This window comes from Chrysemys picta, chromosome 1 (genome assembly GCF_011386835.1).
Source record: "Chrysemys picta bellii isolate R12L10 chromosome 1, ASM1138683v2, whole genome shotgun sequence".
Classification (NCBI taxonomy): Eukaryota; Metazoa; Chordata; order Testudines; family Emydidae; genus Chrysemys; species Chrysemys picta.
The window spans coordinates 304344052-304365887 of NC_088791.1; the positions used below are offsets into that span (position 1 = coordinate 304344052).

General features: G+C 42.0%; 1 protein-coding gene across 12 annotated transcripts in view; it reads right to left on the reverse strand.

Moving 5' to 3' along the window:
- Positions 1 to 9429: 9429 nt before the first annotated feature.
- NBEA (neurobeachin) overlaps positions 9430 to 21836 on the reverse strand; it is an 823962-nt gene continuing 811555 nt past the window's right edge. For all 12 annotated transcript variants that reach the window (XM_065581345.1, XM_065581343.1, XM_065581347.1 and 9 more), the window contains 4 exons: positions 17814 to 17915; positions 13770 to 13966; positions 12535 to 12686; positions 9430 to 11240 (listed from right to left, as the gene is read on the reverse strand). In XM_065581345.1, coding sequence (XP_065437417.1) covers positions 11150 to 11240; positions 12535 to 12686; positions 13770 to 13966; positions 17814 to 17915 — 542 coding nt within the window. In that variant the 3' untranslated portion in view covers positions 9430 to 11149. The remainder of the gene's footprint in view (positions 11241 to 12534; positions 12687 to 13769; positions 13967 to 17813; positions 17916 to 21836) is intronic.

The following is a 21836-nucleotide window of genomic DNA, read 5'->3' on the forward strand; positions in this document are numbered from 1 at the left end:
CAGCTTTGATTGACTGCCAGCGTTAGCAGCTCTGATTGGCCTATAAGAACATAAGTATAGACTTCTCAGAGAGGGTCTGACGGTGATTGTATGATAGGTATGCTAATGCTAGGACTGAAAAACAAGCCAACCAAAACAGGCCATAACGTGTATATAAGGCAGAGAGCAGGCAGGCAAAAGTCAGGTTAGGAGCAGGAGAAGAAAAAGGTGAAGATCAGAGAAACCTAAAAGAGCAAGGAACAGCAAGGCAGAAGACCTGAAAGAAGAAGCAACTGCAGGATGATGGCAGTAGCCATGGGCTGCTGGGACAGAGCAGAAAGGAAGAAAACTACGGCGAGTAAGCATGTGAGCCATAGTATAGGACAGGGGTCGGCAACGTCCCGGGCCAATGGGGGCGGCGAGAAGCCGCGACCAGCACATCGCTCACCTGCGCCGCTTCCAGCCACCCCCATTGGCCCGGGACGGTGAACCGCGGCCAGTGGGGTCCGCGATCGGCCAAACCTGCCACGTCAGCAGGTAAATAAAACTGGCCTAGCCCACCAGGGTGCTTACCCTGGCGAGCCGTGTGCCAAACGTTGCAGACCCCTGGTATAGGATATAGAATAGAAATAGGGTTAATGAATGTTTATGATTGGGATAATAAATGTGTGTTTGTGTTATCAATGTTACATTGTACTATATGTATAAAGGTTAGGGTTTATTAAGATTATCCTGCATATGACTGATCACCATGTGCAGAACATACCATTCAAGCCATTCCAACAGTATGACATTATGGTCTTGGGTACTTTAACTTGTATACCTTTTTAAGGGATTCATATTTATATTTTAATTTAGATTTAGATTAATTGTATGAGGAAAGATTTGTTATATTAAATAAAGAAAATACTTTGTTTTGGAAAAGTACTGCATTGGTGTCAATCCTTTAAATGGAGGACTCTATCCGTGTCCTCCTAGGGGTGAACAGATCTAGTCTGTTCTGGGGAGTTTCCTGAAGGGCATAAGGAGATCCTTGGGCAGGCCCCCTCCTTTCACCTTGCAGGAACAGATTAACATGTCAACATCTTGGAAACCCAGAAGTAAGCAAAAGGATGGCTACTCCGGGATCCTTGAGTCTGTTCTCTGGCTAACAGCCACAGCATGTAATTTTTACAAGACAACTACCTCCAGTTTTTTTCATTCACTCTCAAATCTTGGAAATTAAATGTAAAAGTTGCAAAACTGGGCATGCAAAAGTCAGGACATTCTGTTAACACTGCCACATTGCACATATGTAATAACTGTAATTCCACTTTCCTTTGTTAAAGTGTAAGCCTAAGTTTTATCCAGTATATATATATATATATACTGGATAAAATAAATATATATTAGTTTTCAATGTCTATTAATACTGAATAATACTCTAATGTTCTGAATATCAGCAACTGAGCTACAATTAGTGGATTGAAAAATGTGGGTGTAAACCACATAGTGAGGCTGTTAATAAAAACTCATGTGCATGAATCTCCTTTACTTTATTTATATGTACTAGTTTTCTTGTAACAGGAGGAGGGTTCTCTTGATGTTATCAAAAGTCAGCCCTTATCTTGATGTGTCTGTTCCAGATGCTGTTATCCCTGGCCGTCTGAGGGCTTGCTTCAAACATCCTGCTTTCTTGTCAGCAGGGCTGAGGCAGTATATTATAACAAGCATTCTCCGTAACAATTGTTCACAGGCAGTGTTGTTGGATTTACAAGAGCAGTTTGTGAGAATCTCTATCGGGCTAATGATTATTCATCCAAAGTGTTTTCAATAAATTGGGTCTACCTAGTCTTTCCAAGGGTTCAAAAATTAGGTGTCTTCACTTTCTTCTCCCCTTACTGTCTTAAGGGAAATAGATAGCATGCTTCCGTAACTGCCCCAGCCCTGGTAGGATCTGGACAAAGGGTCTAATTCTGGTAGTTATTACACCATTCAATAGCTACAACTTTCTTTTATAATCTGAATCCTTTGTCTAGTTACAGTATCTAATGTCAGAAATGTAGCCAATTTTGTAATATGTTCCTTGTGGTTAGTATACTAACTACATCTTTTTGTACACAGCTGAGAGGCAGCTGTGCCCAGTCCACGGACCCAGAGTCTCAAAGGTATTTTGGTGCCTAACTCCCACTGAAAAAAACAGTTACCTACCTTCCACTGTAGGTGTATGCAAGCCTCCTGTACAGTTGTTGGATTCTTCCCTCAGCTGCATCCGTTAAGGCAGCGTGAGTGCCCCCCGGTGCCTTACACTGCTGCACACAGGTATAAAAGCCCCACTGCCCCAACCTCCCCCCCCAGCTCCTTCCCACTGGAGAGGCTCTGATAGAAAGGGGAAGGAGGGTGGGTCATGGAATGGAAACGAGCAACACATCTCAAAGAACAACAATTCTGGAAAGGTAGGTATCCATCTTTATTCTTCGAGTGATTGCACATGTATGTCCATTCTACCATAGGTGACTCACAAGCAGTTCAAACTGGAGGCAGGTTCAGTGTCTACTTGAACAGAGATTGTAGAACTACCCATCCAAATCTGGCATCATCTCTAGACTCATGAGTGATGGCATAGTGGGAGGTAAATGTGTGGATCAAAGACCAGGTTACCGCTTATAAATGTCTAGGGTGGGCACCCAGCCCAGAAAGGCCACAAAAGCTGCCTGTGAGCTAGTTATGTGAGCCACCACTTTTGATGGAGGTTCCATATCTGACGAAGGTTAGCAAAGATTAATACAGCCTGTAATCCACGAGGAGATTTTCTGCATGGACACCAAGTGGTCTTTTATTCTGTCTGAATAGCTGTGAGGATGACCTGAACAATTTACTCCGATCCATATAAAAGGCCAAAGCCCTTCTAATGTCTAGAGAATGTAGTTTCTCTTCACATCTAATTGAATGAGGTTTCAGAAAGAAGGTTGGTAAGTAAATTTCTTGACTAATGTGAAAACTGGAAGCTATCTTAGTCAGGGATTTAGGATGAAGCCAAAGGAAGACCTCATCCTTGGAGTATACTGTGTAGGGAGCGTCCAACACCAGGGCTCCCAGCTCTCCTACTCTTGAGATAATCGTGACCAAGAAAGTCACTTCCATAGATAAGTGTAATATAGAACAAGTTGCCAATGGCACAAAGGTGGGACCGATGAACTTTGTTAGATCTAAATTCAAACTCCATTGTGGAACAGGACTGTGAACCTGTGGGTATACTCTGTCTAAACCCTTTAGAAATCTAATGATCATAGGGTTAGAAAAAATAATCTGTTATCAACCGGAAGGTGGAAAGCTAAGATAGCCACCAGGTGAATGCTGATGGATCTTCCAGCAATCTCTTGTTGTTTCAGGAATAGGAGATTGATTCTGCATATCCTAGCCTAAATTTGGGCTGGGTGAAAGCCTCTTTGTACAGATCAAATGGAGAATCTCTTCCATTTTGCATGTAGATCTGATTGAAGGCATTCTGCTATTAAGGAGAATTTATTGTACTCCTTTAGAGCAAAGACGTGCCAAGGAAGTTAGCCACATAGCATCCACACAGTCAGGTGGGGAGGGCCTGTAGATTGCAATGGAGGAGGTCACTATTGTCCTGGGAGATCACATCCGCATCTCTTGGGAGTGGTATAGGGGGTCTGACTGATAGGGCTAGTAGTGACGAAAACCAATGTTGGCAAGGTCACGCTGAGGCTATTACTATGATGTGAGCCCCATCTTGTTTGAGTTTGGGCAGGAGCAGAACTGAAGGGAACGCATACAGCAGGCCTTTTGACCAATTCAGGAGGAACGCATACAACAGTGACCCCTGTGCTATGACCCACCAGAAAACAAAGACGATAACATTTCTTGTTTTCTTTGGTGCAAACATGGTCACTTGGGAAGTATCCCATGGTTGGAAAAAGGCATTGGACACATCCAGAGACATGCTAACAATCTGCCCCCTGGAAGGTAGGCTGCTTTGAGGTTAATGGACATGGCTATGCAAAAGTTCCAGAGTGAGACTGTCTCTTGTTATAACCTCGTTGACTGGGCTCTCCGATCAGTTTACATGAAACATGGCTGTTGTGTTGCCTGTGAGTTCTAACAAACTCTGCCCCTGATACACAGAAGGAATGCCATACTAACTGAAAGGAGGGCCCAGAGTTCTTTGATATTTATGTGGAGAGCGAGGTCTTGGGACAACCAAACCCCCTAATTCTGATGGGGGCCAAAGTGAGCTCCCCAACTAAGATCTGCTGCATCTGTGACTAGGGTGAATGTCTGCTGAGGAGGAGCAAAGAGAACTCCTGTGCAAACATTTGATGGGTGTGTCCACAGGTCCTAGGAGGACAAGACTTGAGCTGGTACATGATCTACCCTGTCCATGTGATGGTGGGCTGGAGTATAGGCTGAGGTCACTATACTCTCTGACATGCAGTCTGGTGTTCTGGAACACGCAGGTGCATGCCACATGTGCCCTAGAAGTGTGAGGCACTTTTTAGCCATAGCGAGAGGATGCAGCTTTAGGTTTAGAGCAACGATCCGCAGTGCATCAAACCTTTTTGCAGCAGGAATGCCCTGGCATGTGTGCAGTCTAGCATTACCCCAATTAACTTTATTCTCTGAAGCAGTGTTAGGATAGATTTTTCTGTATTGTTTAGGCGCCCTAGTGAATGAAAGGCTGACTGGATAGCAGCTTGCTGGAGAGCACATGAGATCAGGATTGGCTCCTCACTTGCCCATCATAAGGGAATACATGGATTTCTGACCTGTGCTGGAAAGCCGCCACTACCACCATCCATTTCATAAAAACGAGGGGCTGCTGCAAGCCTGAAGGGGAGAACTGCAAATTGATAGCGTGGATTGTTGACCATGAATCTGAGGAACTTTCTGTGGCTGCGATGAATTGCCACATGGAAGTAAGCATCCTTTAAGTCAAGAGTAGTGCACCAGTCCTTACTCTCTAAGGAAAGGATAATGGAAGCAAGAGTAGCCATCCACAATTTCATTTTCTTCCGACACTTGTTTAATTGCCTCAGATCTAAAATAGGCCTGAGGCTTCCCTTTTGCCTTTGGAACAAGGAAGTATCAAGAATAGAATCCCTCTCCTTGGAAATGTAGCAATGAAGAGGAAGAGGCCAGTGGTTGCTGAGGGCAGCCCTTGTCCAATTCTTGCACAGGAGAATCCCAAGTAACTGATTCCCCTTATACAGTACTGGTACTGGCAGAGGGGGAATAGCAACCGTGATGCTCATGCCTACCCCCAGTATCTACTACATGTTGTAGAGTGTGGGGTAAAGCCCTAAGGGCACCAAGATGGGTACTGGTATAATGGTGGGACCCAGCTGTGCACCAGCCTTTGAGCCTTAGGTTAAGATCTGGACCAAGGTAGGTAGACAACCAACTGGGTTTTCTGGGGTTACCCTGTTCTGGCGGCATAAGATCCAACCTTAGAATCTGAAGAGGCAGATGAGTCTATTTCCTCTGACCAGGAGAGAGCTGACCCCAACAATACTGGGGAGACCGGTTGCAAATCAATGACAGAGGCAGTGTTGAGCTCATTGCAGGCTTTCCCCTTGATGGACTCTGCTGAGATGCTGCAACTGTAGAAGCCACCAGTACTAACTGGTGCATCAATACTGGAGGAGGCACCAGTGGATCCAACACACCCATTCCTGGTGCTAGGTGGGAATTTTGTCCCACAGGGAAACCGGTACAGACAAGTTCAGTAGTTCCTGCACTGCCTCGACTGCTTTGGGTGTATACAGTACCATCAAAGGCTCCTGAGCCTGTGGTACTGGGAGTTCTACTGATCCTGGGATCAGTCTCAATGGGCTCTTTGTAGGCTATGGAGTCAGCAATACCTCTTTGTGGGGTGGTTATGCTTGGGGGTCCCTCTTCTTTGAGTGCTCCTCTGTGTCTTTTGCAGCACCCAGTGCCTTGCTTGCAGATCATGATAGTGCATGGTACTGAGGCCTTTGAAGATTTATGAAGCCTTATAGTTGGTACCAGTGAGGCTGGCTTGCCTGAAGACTCAGCTACAGTGGGCAGAGCACTCCTGACCGACTTGGACATGCTCGGGACCCATTCAGCATTGGAAGATTCCAATAGAGGGCGAAGCACAGACTCCATGAGCAAATATTTCAGCCTGGCTACCCCGTCCTTTTATGAATGGGGCTTGATCCCTCTACAGATGTGACATTTGTCACCTATATGTGCTTCCCCAAGACATTTCAGGCAGCTGGGGGTTGCTGACTGGCATTGGCTTGCCACAGGCCTTGAAGCCAAGAGAGCACAGCATGAGTCTGGTACTGGACCCACTGCTCAAATGAGCCCCAGAGGGCAGGCTACACTAAGAACTAGACTATACTTATGATAAGCTAAACTGCCACAAGAGGACCTACATATATAAGAAGGTGAAGAAGATTTTTGAATCACAAAGCTCACAGCCACAACAACTGTCATTGGTGGTAGGCTGGAATAGAAGGGGGTTGGGGCATGGGGAGGCCCTTTATATCTATGTGCAGTGGTGCAAGGCACCAGGGGGTGTTCATGTTGCCCCAACAGTACTGCTGAAGGAAAAAAGTTCTGACAATTGTGCATGAGGCACGAATACAACTACAATGGTATGGACATGCACAATCACTTGAAGAACCAAAGTCTCCTCATCTTCCAGGGAGCAGCTATGATTGGCCAGCTATATGGGCCCCTCCGTGATGTCAACCACACCTCTTTTTATTAAATGAAAAGTAAGACTTTCCTAATGGAATGGGGGAGATTGTGGCCCGGGAACCCAAGGAGAGGCATTGGTGAGAAAAAGTGGGGATCTGTTGTGAGGCAGTGGTGTAATGTAATTGTAAGCCAGTGTCTGAATGAGCTCTCCCCTGACATCTCATGATGAAGCAGGGGAAAAGACATCAGGAGCAGACTGTATTTGCATAGACAAACCTTTTATCTAGGTGTTCAGCAGACAGAACTGCTTTGCAAAAGTGATCAATTTTGCCTAGTTTTGGGTTCCAATTCACTTAATATTGAATGCAGGAGTAATTAAATGTTATTCTTATTGTATGAGTAAAGGGCAGCAGAAATATTCTTAGCATGCCCTGATTGAGGCGCTCACCCTAAACTGAACCTCAGTTCCTAAGCATAGAGTAGTGCTTCCAAATGCCTAGGAAAGGAGGAATAAGTATTTCTATGTGAGGATATGGATTTTAAAGAGTTTCAGATATCATTTTACTGTCTCCTTTGCAGTGTTTAAAGGCACAACTGATTGGATTTAGTTGAGAGATCTTGTTGTTGTTTTTTAAATCACTGATGACCAGGGCTGTGGGCTAAGTCTTAAATGTGGTATGGGGACAGGGTTGCAGTGAAAGAAAATGAAGAGGCAGCAACAGAGAAGTTCCCCCTACTCACTGAAATCACGAAGAGCTGAGCTAAGTGGTGGATACTCAGAGTGAAGCATTGCAGAAGTGGCAGAGAGTGGCAAGCAGCAGTAGTGATTACAGCAGCAGAGATAGCAACAGTGAACCAGTTGCCAAACAAACTGAGTGGGGTGCAGCAGAGGGAAAGGGAAGTGGTGTGTTAAAGGGACATTCAGACATTGGACTTTTACGCTGCAATGTGGGAAAGTGAGGCAGGAAAGGACGCTGTCCAATGTACTGTGAGATGGATGTTTGCTTATGATTACATGCTTTCAAATCATGATTCTGATGTTTTCACAAATTAATGAGGGGCTCCCTTTCCCTTTTAATAGACATTTTCTTTTGTTATCCACAGACTCACTTCTCGTGAGTGGGGAAGAATTGCCTCTAAGCTGGTTTTGTTTTGTATTGTTAAGAGGAACCCCTAAACAGAGAACCTGGCTCTTGTTGTTGCCAACACCACCTGGCAGAAGGGTTACATGGTATAAAATGTGGGTGTGTATTAAAAAAACAAAGCGGGGCAGGGGAAATCATCAGTGATAAAGGAAGGCTTTTTTTAAAAAAAAAGAAATAATATAGAAAACTTAAGAAACAAAACAATACATTGAACCAGAAATCCCGTAACCTCGTAATTTTGTGAGTATTACCCCTTTTCCCCTTCTTCCACCTTTTGTGAAACCCACTTGTGTCTGGGCTCATTTGGATGGTTTTTCAGGACAGGAACTTCCATTCTGTATTTGCACAGAGCACAGTACAGTGGGGTTTCTAGGCACAGCTGTAACAGTAAGAATTATTGTTAAATGGTCTTTTGTTTTATCACTTTCCTCCTAATGACACACAGTTAACTCACTGACTATGAAAATGATTTTTTTTTTCAAATAAATCTCACCTAATCTAATGTGGACAGTCTTCATGTAACAACATTCAACATTCATAGGAAATCATTAAATCAGAATGTCAAGTAGCTGTAAAACTACAGTATATTTTTTAAGGACTCAGCTTAATAAATGAAATAGCAGTTGACTTTTTTTACTTGATGGTACACTGAGGCTGTGATTTTGGGTACTTTTTTGTGTTCATGTAACCTGAAGGTTACCACACTTAAAAAAAAAAAAAAAATCCAGCCTCAGAAAGGCCTACCAACTTTTCAAAGGGTTGATAAAGGAAGACAATTACCACAAATGTGTACTATATTTTAATAAGGTTTTTGACATGACTCTAGTTTAGATAGATCAGGGGTTCTCATACTTCATTGCACCGGGACCCTCCTTCTGAAAATAAAGTTACTACTTGACCCATGGGTGGGGCCTGAGCCCCTCCCCCGGGTGGGGGGAAAGGGAGCTGCAGCTCGAGCCCCCCTGCCCTAGGTGTGGGGAGAGGGGGGCTGCAGCCCAAGCCCCACTGCCCTGGGTGGGGGGACAGGGGGGCTGCAGCCTGAGCTCCACTGCCCCAGGTAAGGCCAGAGCTCGGGCTTCAATATCAGCTCTGGGTCCCAGCAAGTCTAATGCTGGCCCTGGCAACCCCGTTAAAATGGGGTTGTGACCCACTTTGGGGTCCCGACCCACAGTTTGAGAACTACTGAGATAGATAATTGCTTGCCAGATATTTCTGTTACAGTTGTCTATTGTTTTTATACTAAGTGTCAGGTATTGAGAGATGCCAACATGGCCTTGATCAGATCTCCATTGAAATACATGCTATCTGCTCACAAGGATCCAAATGACAGGACTGCAGCCATAGGCAGATTTTTAAATCATAAGTTTACTTTCTTCAAACTTTTCTATTTCTTCTTTTTGCTGTTCAGAACAACTTTTGTATTTTCTCTTTATGTGTTGGTAATCTAAAGGATTAGAAATCAAACTATGTATCTAGAGTTCTTCACTCCCTTCAGAGACTGAGACCACAACCTCCAAGATATCCATTTTTATAGACACTGATTATAATAGAGAACATTTCTTAAAACTATTATTTATTTCCAGTGCGATGTGGATGTTTTGATGAAAAGTTCAATGAAATAAAAAACAATCACTGAATTCTTTGCATATTTTATTTTTCTTTTTTGGATTTCCAACTCACACACATCTGGCATATTTTACATCTTTGCAATAAAACATGGTTACAATAGCTTAAGGAATTTATATATCCAAAATATTTCACCATGATCTCAAGATGAAATGAACTTGTCTTCCAGATGTTCAGTATTCTCCCAATTCTAAGCTATAAACTCAAGATATTGCTTACAGACTGGTGATGAATAACTTAATCATTACGTTGATTCCCCATGATTTCAGAATCTTTTAAATACAAACAACAATGAAGAAGGAATTCAGTGCTAAAACTTACTAATACAAGGTGGATAACAAATAAGTAATCACATCAATAAATAATGATATGTTTCTGGTGCAAAGTGCCAATACAAAGAATCCATTATCATTTTAAATAAATGACTGCAAGTGAGTGTAAATTCGGAGAAAATTACATTCCTGTTACATGCCTCATAGCCCTACCGACACAATATGTACATCTATGACAATACAGTCACCAAATATACAAAGAAGAAACATGAAGTAAAGTGTATATACCCCTGGGTGTGTAATTTGATCAGTACAATGTGTGGAAAATTATTCTGATAGTCATCATTACGGTATTGTAAAACATGAAGTGCCTTAGGCTGAGAATGTGACTTCCGGTGAGATTTTCAGAAGAACCTAAAAGAATAACTTATCTTTGCAATAAAACCTAAGGTTGTTAAACAAACCAAGCTATTCAGAAGAAAAATAAGAGAAAAATGTAACTGAGGCCCTCTTCCCTCAGTGGACCATATGCCAAATGTGATGAATTCAGAAGTATAGCACTCTTGCCTTGTTGGGAGTCATTAAGCACTATAGAGCATTACAAGACTCTTGATGATATAATGAAAATCAGAACCTTTCCACTATGCTCCCTTTCTGACTTGTCTATAAGTTTAAAAGGGAAGAATTTAACTTTCATTGTATAAGTATGGCAAATGATGGCTTCTTATCCAAATGCTTCATGAGCAAAACTCCACTTGGAAGAGAATGAGTTTAGATTTAAAAAGTGAAAAACATCGTTTGGTGAAAATGTCAAAATTACTGATTGCACCCAAATTCAACCCTTTAATGCAAGCTGCACCCTTAGACAGATCTCCAGTTTGATTTGTGTGAATACCCCTGTTCCATCAAGACATCAGGTTTAAAGTACATGCAAGTTGTAACTCCACAATAAAATTAAGAAACATTTTTGTTCTTTATACAAGGTTTTACTTTTACAAAAGTATCCCTTCAAAGTTAAGATGTGCATCTGATGTACAAAGTATCAAACATATTTTTTTTTCTCAGCTTGAAAAGAGACTGGAAATGGGATGCATGTTAGATTCACAGACTAAACATCGTAACAACTGGACACAAGGTTCCTCAGAATTTTCGAAAGTCTCTTGTGGCGCATCCTACTACCTTTCTCAATAAACAAAGATATATGAAATAATTACCAAAACATCTCCTAATTCATATAATTTACATGATACAAGCTTGCTTTTCAGCAGCTGGTGTTCAGTTGTGAAAAAACACACAAAATAAAATGGTTGCTGACTACAATGTACAGCTATTGCTGGGTGTAATGGAATGTACAACGGAGGTCAATGCAGACGTGTTTTTCCACCAGAGATTACGCCTTTCATTGTAGCACTTGTGCTCTCAGCTTTACCTTGGCTTTCAGTTCTTCATTCAGCTTCAGTATCTGTTCTGATGCTCATAATGCCACCGATTAAAATCTATATTAAAAGCTACAATGCTACCAGAAGCCATGCCAGTAATCAGAGTTCTGAAAAAGGTAAAAAGATAGATACTGAACTTGTTACATTTTTTCCCCATATATTAGTCATCTTTTAACTTTCAAAAACTGCAGGTTATGCTGAATATTAAAAATAGCAACAGAACAGGGGCTTCTCTTTGACAGTTATATATAAATGCATATTGCGCTAATTAGGTGTTCTTAAAAAGTTTCATACTGAATATACTCCTAGTTTCTTTCTTTAGCAGAAGTAATTGTGATGAGTTTCTAGTTACAACTGACTCCTTTAATTGTGAGTCTGAGTTTTTCTTATCTGCCTCCTACAACTGGATCTTGGATGTCAACCAATTGCTGATACCAAACAATACAAAATGCATTCTATCCGTCCCACTTAAATCGTGCTGCAAGTAAGCCTGTGCTTATGTGCATTGCTGAAATGGGGTTTCAGAACCCAGCATTAGAATCAGAAGATAGAGAAATTAGTCTAGTAAAAAGAATCTGCTATATTTGCTTATTGTAAACAAGAAGCTATAGAACGCTGTGCAGCACTGTAACATAAACTGGCAGAATTCCAAGAGTAAATAAGCCTCATTTTGTAAGTTAGTTTTGATTTGGCTGAGACAGAAATCTTCTTTCAGATCATCAAATGAAACACAAATAAATTGAGTAGGTATTTGATGTATGGCTATTTTTGGTGTTGTATCAAACAGTGGCACATAGTATAAAAATTCTAAAAAGTGTAAGAAAAATAAGCTGAAATGAATACTATAGGATTTTTTAAAGATCTATGTATACTTCACATTTCATGAGTGAGAGTTTTGCTGACAAACACCATACTGGCAAATGATGCAAAAACTAAACCCACTTACAACACATCATTAAGACTTACATTTTAATCACACTAAAATAGGAGATTCAGAGATCAGGCTCATACATCGCTGCACTGGCCAATGATAATACAATACTCACTCAGGCCCTGATCCTGCAAACACTTATGCATATGCAATCAAGCCAGATCCTTAGCTGCCATAAATCAGTGTATCTCAGATGAAGTCAATGTAATTTTCCTGATTTACACTAAGGGAGGAAATGGTGCGTGGGACTATGTGTCTGCTTAAAGTTAAGCAGATGTATAAGTGCCTATAGGATCAGAGCCTAAAATGTCAATTCAGCTAGATCAGCAGGAAATAACCGAGAGCTTAGTTGTATCACATATTTTAAATTAAGTATAACAGTAGTTTGACATGCTAACATCAAGGAAACAGTATTTAATAGTTTTGTTTAATATTTACCGGATGATTTTAATTCTAATGCAGCAACTCACCTCTGATCATGAGACAAGTCCATTGCTCTAATGCCAGCATCACAGCCAGGGTAAATATAGAGCTGTTTAAAATCACAAGCCTGCCACACTTCCACTACTCCATTGTCCCCCCCAGTCACCAGGTTCTGTCCATCACTGCTCAGGAGGATGGCCTTCAGAAGAGACAAACAAAACCGGTAACTTCAGTTAATATTGGGGAAAACTGACAAACAGCCCCACAAATAGCTTTCACTAATGGAGTGTATGTTTATGTTTCTGCCCACATTTAAAGGTGAAGAGAAATACTTAAAAATAACAACAACTGTTTAGGGACCCCAAATCTTCAATAAATTACCTGTGTGCCTTTAAAATGAAAAATAAATAAATTTCACCTGCGACCTACAAAGCTTTTAAGTGCCAAGACTTGAGTTCAGCATGCAAAACTTGTGTTTGCCCTGCACTATTTGATGCCATCACTAACACCTAAGGCAGAGCAGAGATCTGCATTCCTTACACTGCTTCAAGTGCTACTGATAGAACAGGGCCTGAATTCATGTCTTTGCTAATAAGTAAAGAAGGAATTAATTTCAAACAATTTTGTTTTAAAGACATATTTCCCGCTGAAATTTAAGTCTGAACTTAAATTCCAGGAATCATCTGGTATCATAAACAAGTTGTTCTCACTTATTTTGAAAAAGCATGAGTTCACTGCTGACTTGAGATGGACATAAAAGGATATCTATTTGAACATTACATTTTCTGAGAACAGCAATTTTACACATGTTATTTTCTCAGGGGTGAAAGTAAGATAAAAGACTTACCGACATGGGCCCCCAGAAGGGGCAGGGCCTTGGGCAGAAGGGGTGGGGCTGGGGTCAGCCTCCCTAAGCCAGCCCTTCCACGCTGCCCGGTCTGTGCCGACTGGGGCTCTGGCAGTGATTTAAAGGGCCCGGGGCTCCGGCCACTGCCGCGGTAGAGGCAAAAGCGGCCGGGAGCCCCGAGCCCTTTTAAATCACCAGGCCCCAGGGCAGCTGCCCCTTTTGTGCCCCCCTGTCGGCAACCCTGCTGGTAGGGTGCCTACCTGTCGGTGCTTTAACGTGGGCTGTGTACGGGCCGGTACCAGTGGCCACTTCTTACCAGTATGACGTACCAGCCCACTTTCACCTCTGTATTTTCTCTAAGTAACATTGCAAATACATTCCATTTATTTTTAAAAAGGAGTGCAGTGTCAAATGGTTGTTTGCAATTAGATTTACCCTGGTTGAGTCACTGATCTCCATCTGAGCTAAGAGTTTGCCATTAATGCTGAAATTGCTGAACCGTCCTCGCTCATAGTAGATGATGCAGTGGCCTTCACTAGATACTGAAATTAAGCGAGGATACAAGCAGTTTTCAGTCCCTTCAAGTGCTCTCAGCAAATCTCCAGTAATTGTGTGTACCAGACAAGGACCCTCTGTACATTGAAAACAATAAAATATATTATACAGATGCTCATGTCACAAACTATATGCAGTATGCATACAGACAATATGTACAGACATAGGAAGACATAGTCCTTGACCTAAAAAGATTACAGTCTACAACAACAACAACAAAGCAGGTGGCAGCAGATGGAGGAAAAAGATACAGCATATCAGCAGAGTGCTATTTTTTATTTACTTTACCTGTTAACTACTTTCAATTGTGAGTATTTTTACCCCTTTTCTAATCATTAATCTTTGCAAACTCATCCCTTCCTCCTCCTAGCTGTTCAGAAGTCTGTTAAGCTGCATCCCCCCTTGTTAATGTGAACTCATTCCATCCCACCCCCATCAAACAGCCAAACAGATGGGGCCCTATCAGTCTAAGGTAGAGAAGGCTCCCTGGGGACAAGGTAGCCACGTCACCACATGTTCCTCCTGCAGTATCTGGCAGTTCCTGTAGGTCTCCTCCCCACATGGATGTATAACATGCACAGATTTTAATACTGAATTATTATTACAGTGGATGTAATAAAAAAGTCAACATTTGTGACTCCCTAATGATGGTGGTAGATGGTATTTTCTAAAGAATTTTGAATGGTGTGCACTAAATATGCATTTTCTTCAGGTAAATTTTATTTAATTTATATGCCATTTTTTACTGTTGTTGGTAACAAAAAGAAAAGTGTAAAAGCAAGAACATACTTTTTAAGTGCTGGGCTCATCAATTTCCATTTAAGCAATTTTTTTCCAAGTGAGGTGGTAAAAATCTCTTTGGGAATCTAGATATCGGTTCTGCGCTAAGAGAAATAGTCTCTTCTGTGACAAGTGTAACAAGCCATACTCCTTAAAAGGAGCACAATCTTTCTCTTAAAGAACTTGGGTCCTGATACAGCAGCTGGATTCATGGGCCCCACTAACTTCAGTGAACTCCAACACATGGGCCCATGGGTCTGCTCATTTAGATCCAGTTGCAGAATCTGGGACCTCGTTTGTGAATTCTTTGGGAAAGGGACTGTGTTTTCCTCGATTTTTGTATAGGGTCTAACACAATGAAAGTCCAATCCTTACTGAGGCCATTAGACACTACCTCAATAGAAAAAATAATAGTCTCAAACTGCTGTTTGTCAACTTCCGAAACAGTAAACGAAATGCAGCAAAGTTGTGAGATGCAGACAGAGCCAGTTTTAGAACAATTAAAAACTAGATTACTCAAAAGAAAAGAGCAATACATTAACATTTAAACAGACTGACAAACTGGCTGTTTCCTTGGCCCACGTGACCCATCAGGGAAGGAGAAGAAAGAAAAGAAGGAAATCATGTGATTCAGGACTCTGGCCTAAAGAAATGCAGACAGACCACTCATGTCTATGCTTGAATAAGAACATAAGCAGATATAGGGAAATTCTCTCAACTTGATGTGGAGGACTTTGGTTGCTAGACTCCCATTAACTCTGCCTCCTTGCCTAGTCATGCCCTAGTGCATTATTCTCTAGGGCTGTGTGTCTGTTACTATAGTGAAATGGAGTGCTAGACAGGGACATGTGAGATTTAGCGAGAGAGCTGAGTCCATGTAGTGTTGTTGTGAAAATGGAAGCAGAGAAACTGGAGAGAAACTGGAAAGGAGGGAAACTGCAGGGGAAGCTTGAGAAGAGGAATCAGTGAGAAAACATAGATGAGAGAACTTGAATGTATATACCATAGGGGCTGGCGTAACTAAGGGAAGACCATGAGAGAGAGAGCTCAGGAGAGCAGAATTTGATGGTGGGTTTCTGGGACTAACAGTGTAGGCCCCAATTCCTCTTAATCAATGAGGGATGTATTCTGTATTTGATATGTAGGTCTTTAGTTGTCCAGCACCCACTGCCTCTATAAAGAGCTGCATTACTAAAACCTTACATTTCCATTAGTGTCTAATGAAGCTGCAGATAGTCTACCACAGACCTCAGCCATAATAATAGGAGGTTTGCAACAATGCAGTTCAAAAGGGTACAGTCCTATGGCATTAAAGCAATATGAAGCTGGCTTATGGGCTAAGAATTTACATCACATCATTTACATCAGCAAGAAAAAACTTCAGGGTAGGTTCCTAGTTACTGTGCTTTATCTCATTAATTTCTTGACCTAGCCTACCCTTCTTATATAATAAGTCATTATTATCATTAATGACCCATTAGCATTTCCTGTTAGAATCTACAGTATTCAGAGGTTTCAAAGTCAGCTATGAAAATAAATGTGGAGCTCAAAGTTGTCATAAAATGTATCAGTCCAACAAGCTTAATTGTGAATGTATGGGGCAGAGTAATCAACCTGGCCTTTTCGCCCTCAGAAGCAACAACCCTTCTTAGGAATTAGAGGAAGAATAAATTCCTATGAGGAGACATGGATGAAAGAGGCGAAGAGGAAGAGGGTTGGATCTGCGGGAGAAGGAATATAGGAATTCGAGGAGATGGCGATGGGACAGAAAGAGAAATGAGGGAGAAGGGATCATGAAGAATCAATAAAATAATGTGGAGAGAAGAAGAAGAAAGAACAAAAAAAGGGAAGTAAGGGAGAACACATAGAATAACAGAGGTGAATAGGAAAGGATAAGAAGAAAAAATATGCTGCTTTTCAAGTCAAGAAAAGGAGATAAATGAGAGCGAGCCATGCAAAAAAGATTGTAGATGGAAATGAGAAAGCAAGAAAAGGAACTGAGATAAATGGAATGAACCAAATGGAAAGAGTGAAAAATAAAGGAATGCAATAATACAGTATTTCCCAAACTTGGGATGCTGCTTGTTTAGGGAAAGCCCCTGGCGGGCCAGGCCGGTTTGTTTACCTGCTATGTCCGCAGGTTCGGCCGATCGCGGCTCCCACTGGCCACGGTTCGCTGCTCCAGGCCAATGGGAGCTGCTGGAAGCGGCGGCCAGTATGTCCCTCAGCCCACGCCGCTTCCAGCAGCTCCCATTGGCCTGGAGCAGCGAACCGCGGCTAGTGGGAGCCGCAATCGGCCGGCCCGGCCCGCCAGGGGCTTTCCCTACACAAGTGGCGTCCCAAGTTTGGGAATCACTGCAATAATGAATTGTCAAGCGAAAACACTCAACATTTAGATTAGAATGTTTATTCAATTTGATTACTGTAGTTCTTTGGTAGACATCTCTTCGGGGATGGGGGAAAAGGACGGGATGGCTATTTTGAGAACTTATATTCTGGATTCTACAGACAAGTAATTGGAAAAATAGGCAAACAACTGATAATTCAGTAGATGGCTCAAAACTTTCTAGTGTAAGAGGGCAAATAGGAATGCCCAGGCTCCTGCTTCTTAAGGAGAACTGCCCACTGAAAAAAACAACATTCTACATGTTGGCATCTATGCGTGGACCCAGGCACAATCCAAGAGGCTCCACTTCTCTTGCCCAGGAGAATGGGGACAACCCAAATATGCCTAATTTTTATTTAAAATATGTCAACTAACTTGGGGATAGGGGCATTCCTAGCTGGCTCTCCCCACAATCCTATGTTTCTATCTGATGGTTTTTATCATTATACCGTTGTGTACAGTGCTACTATACGAGTTTCTACCTACTAGTATTCTAAGTCTGTGCACTGGAATAGGGGATGATGGCTGGAGAGTAATGTTTTCTGATATACTAAGTGTGTTTGTGTCTAAGTGTCATATGTATCGATAGAAAATATTATGTTCAGAGTTAGCAACTGCTGAGACTATCAGAATTAAAATGGCTTGGTTGAGGAGACTTATAATAATTAAATTGCACTTGGCTTAAGGGAACACTGAAAAACACTCACTGAAGGAGACTTTGAAATTTTTAAAACTTAAACTGTAAAATGACTTCTGACCTTTAGCACCACTGATAACAAGTCCCAGCTCTGCACAGACCGATACACAGACAACTTCATGGTCATGACCAGTTAGAACAGCTCTAGGAGCAGGATAATCACCTGTAAAAAAACAATAGTAAGGAATTACAAACCATAAATGTTTCAGCAACAAAGGAGGAGTTTTGCTGCAATTTGTTTTAAATCATTAAGCATCAGAGGAAGGTGCAATCTGCATAAATGTCTAATTCTTGGGTTTTCTGTGCAGAACTGCATTTAAACCTCATCAAGACTCTCATAAAGCAACACTCCAGTGCTCATTTGTTCACATAATATACCTCTATTATTTAGTAACAGTGGGAGATGTGCTGTGTATGCTGCACAGGATGACGATAAGATACTGGAAATCTGTGCTATGTATTCTAACTATACTGAAAAGAGAAATGCATTCCAGAGACACAGGGAGTATGGCGCTATTAAAGGTAATAGTAACACAATGATATGCAATGTAACAAAGCACATAGTTCTAGAAAAAAGAAACTTAGAAAAATTATGGTGGATTTCTGAATCCCTTCATGATTTTGTAATATACATATTTCTGAATGCCTATTACATCAAGATTTAAAATACAGGAAAACAAACAGCTGGACGTGTAATTATGAATTTATTTACAGACGTGTTTGTGTGTGAGTGTGTGTATACATATATATATATACACACACACGACACAGGTACTTCACACACTGACAGTCAGCTACACATATTAAAAAAGAGGTTACTTACCTGTACAGTAACTGGAGTTCTTTGAGATGTTTTGTCTCTGTGGGAGCTACACCTTAGGATGTGCAAAGATTTTTTGTCAGCAGTGCCCACAAGTTCATGCCTGCCCCCTGCATATCCTCATGCTCCAGTGTGAGGGTATATAGGGATGGGCAGACCCACTGCTGCTCAAGTTTCTTCTCAACCATGAAGTCCAGAAATAAGACTCTGCAGCAGAGGGAAGAGGAGCAGATGAGGAGCACCCATAGGGACAAAACATCTTAAAGAACTCCTGTTACTGAACTGGTTAAGTAACCTCTCTTTCTTCTTCCAGTTGTTGTCCCAATAGGTGCTCCACCTCATAAGACTCCTAAACAGAGGAGGCTGATTCAGTAGATCGAAAAACAGCTTTGCTACAGGTCACATCCATCCTGGAAGCAGGTACGATAATGTAGTGCTGGGAAAACATGTGAACAGATGACCAGGTGGTGGGTGTGCATATGTCCATGATGGGTATATTCTGAAGTAGGGCTCTGGAGTTGGATTGAGCCCTAGTGGAATGAGCAGTCACTTTAAGTGGGGGATGCAGTCCAGAAGCTTCATAACAAGCTAAAATGCACCCTGAAACCCATTTTGAGTAGAAATGGGATGTTCCATCATTCTGTCTGTGAAAGAGAGAGTCTGGGAAAGCCGTGAAAGACTGAGTGCTATCAAGGTAGAAGGCAAGAGACCTACAGGCATCCAGGGTATGAAGACGAGCCTCCTTTCTTGAAGAGTGAAGCTTGGGATAAAATGCTGTCAATTGAATGTCCTGACTGATGTGGAATTCTGATGAGACCTTAGGCAAGAAATGAGGATGGGGACATAGAGTTACTTCATCATAGTAGAAAATTGTGTAAGGAGGGTCAGCCATGAATGCCTCAAGCTCTTTCACCCTCCTGGACAAAATTATGGTTATAAGGAATGACTTCTTGAAGGATAAATGAAGGAATGAACAGCTCCCCAGGGGTTCAGATTGAGGTTTTCTTAAGGCACTGAGAACTAGGCTAAGGTCCCAAGGTGGAATAGGATGCTTGAGGTGAGGAAAAAAGTTAGACAAACTCTTAAGGAACCTAAGAGTGGTAGGGTGTGCAAAAACTGAAACCCCTTGACCTGTGGATGAAAATGGCTGTGGATGAAAGTAATGACAGCTAGATGCACCTTAATGGAGCTCATTAACAAACCCTGTGTTGTTGTTTTTTTAATTCAGCTGGTAACTGAGTATGTTCCTGAGGAGAAACTCGTGAAGGATATATAGATCAATTGGCACATCAGGCTTGGAAACGCCTCCACTTTTGCAGGTAGTTTTTCCTCCTGGTGGATGTTGCTACTGCGCAGGAGTACAGTTTTAACTTTGAGAGAACAGTCTGATTCTATGCCTGAGAACCACTGAGGAGCCAAACCTTGAGGTGCAGTGATGAGAGGCTGGGGTGGGTTATGGTGCTTGATTCTTGTGCTAGGAGATCTGCTGTCAGAGGAAGATGAAGAGGCAAAACTGATACGGGAACCGTGCTTGCCTCAATCTTGATGGTGCTATGAGGATAGCTAATGCTTCCTCTTGTTTTACCTTGTTCAGAGCCATGAGGATCAATGGTGTTGGAGGGTAAGCCTACTGCAAGGTGCAATGTCAAGGAACGAGGAGGCTGTCCCCCATCAGGTTGCGACTGTAATCTCCCCTCGAGCAGAAGCATTGGCACTTTGTGTTGGATGGCACTACAAAGAGAGCTATCTCTGGGATGCTCCAAAACTAACAAATCATCTGGAAGACCAAATTGCTGAGTTCCCACTCTCAGTCATGGCAAAAGTGTTTGCTCAGGGAGTCTACCATGCTGTTCTGCAGTCCCGTCAGATAAACTGCTGAGATGTCTATGTGCTGGGACATGCAACAGTTCCATAGCCTCATTAACTCTGAATGTAGGCACTGGTATATTGCTCCTCCTTGATGATTTATATAGTACATGGCCACTCTGTTGTCTAACATTATTTTGGCTGAGTGGCCCCTGACTCTGGGTAGGAAGTGATCAAATGCACAGCAAACTGCCTTGAGTTTGAGAATGATGATGTGGAGTGACAACAATTAGGGAGTCCAATTGCCTTGGGTTGTGAAATCCTGGAGATTTCTTTACCATCCTGAATTGCTGTGTAAAGATATAGGTGTTCAGAGCCTGACGTCCAGGACTGGTCTTCAACCTCCTTTTTTTCTTGGGAACCGGGAATGCGCTTTTCTTCCTTGGCTGGAAATGAAAGAGGTGAGGCATGCTGGTTGAAACTGGGGGACAAAGCCTGGAAGCAGCCAGTGTCTGTAATGTGATTCTTTGTGAAATGGGTTTAAAGTGAAAAAAAAAGCTGCAAGTAAGGTATAACTCACCCTCCACAGCAATAACCTCTCCTATCAAAGGGGGAGGTGTACAAAACTGGCAGGTGATCTGGTTTTTCAGCTAGGGAGAGCAGATATCTGCGAGAAGCAGAAAGAGGTATGTGCTGGGTGTATCTGACCAGGGATTTGCTAGAGTTTGAGGTTGAGTATCAGTGGTTTCTTTGTCTATGTGGCTTTTATATCTCCAAGAGTATGATGTGTGGGGTGGAATAATCTGAGGAGATGATGCAACAATCTTATGGATTTTCCAGTCTGTTCTCCCCTTCTGTGGTTTCTTCTGTGAAAGAGGATTGTGACAATTTGGATAATCAGTATATGTACAATTCACAAATTTTGATTGAGATTATGAACTGCGGCCCAGATTTTCAAAGGTATTTAGGTTCCTAACTTCCACTGATTTCAATAGCTCCTAACTTCCATAGATTGATTTAAATGGAAGTTTGAAGCATAAATATATTTGACAATCTGGACTTCTGTATATATAGTTGTGTCAGACTGCAAACTCTATTATGAACTTGGGCTTTGTCTGCCTTCTGTCTTTGTACCTCCAGGTTGGACTGGACTTCTAAGGGATGGTGACAAAGGGCTAACCACAAAAAAGTCATTAAATCTTGATAGTCTTCTATTCCAGTGCAAGCACACTTAGACAAAGAAGATGGCCTTACCAAGAAAACTGGTCCACCCAGGTAGATGGTAACTGAGCAACAGATCACCTAGAGGATGACTTTGATTACCTGACAAGTGGGGATTGGAACTGTATAAAAGGAAGCTGAGAGAGAAAAGAACAAGCAACTGCATTCATGGGCACAACCCAATGATTCAGAGGAGAAGTCAAGTGAAGGAGATGAGATCCTGGACACTCTCGAGGA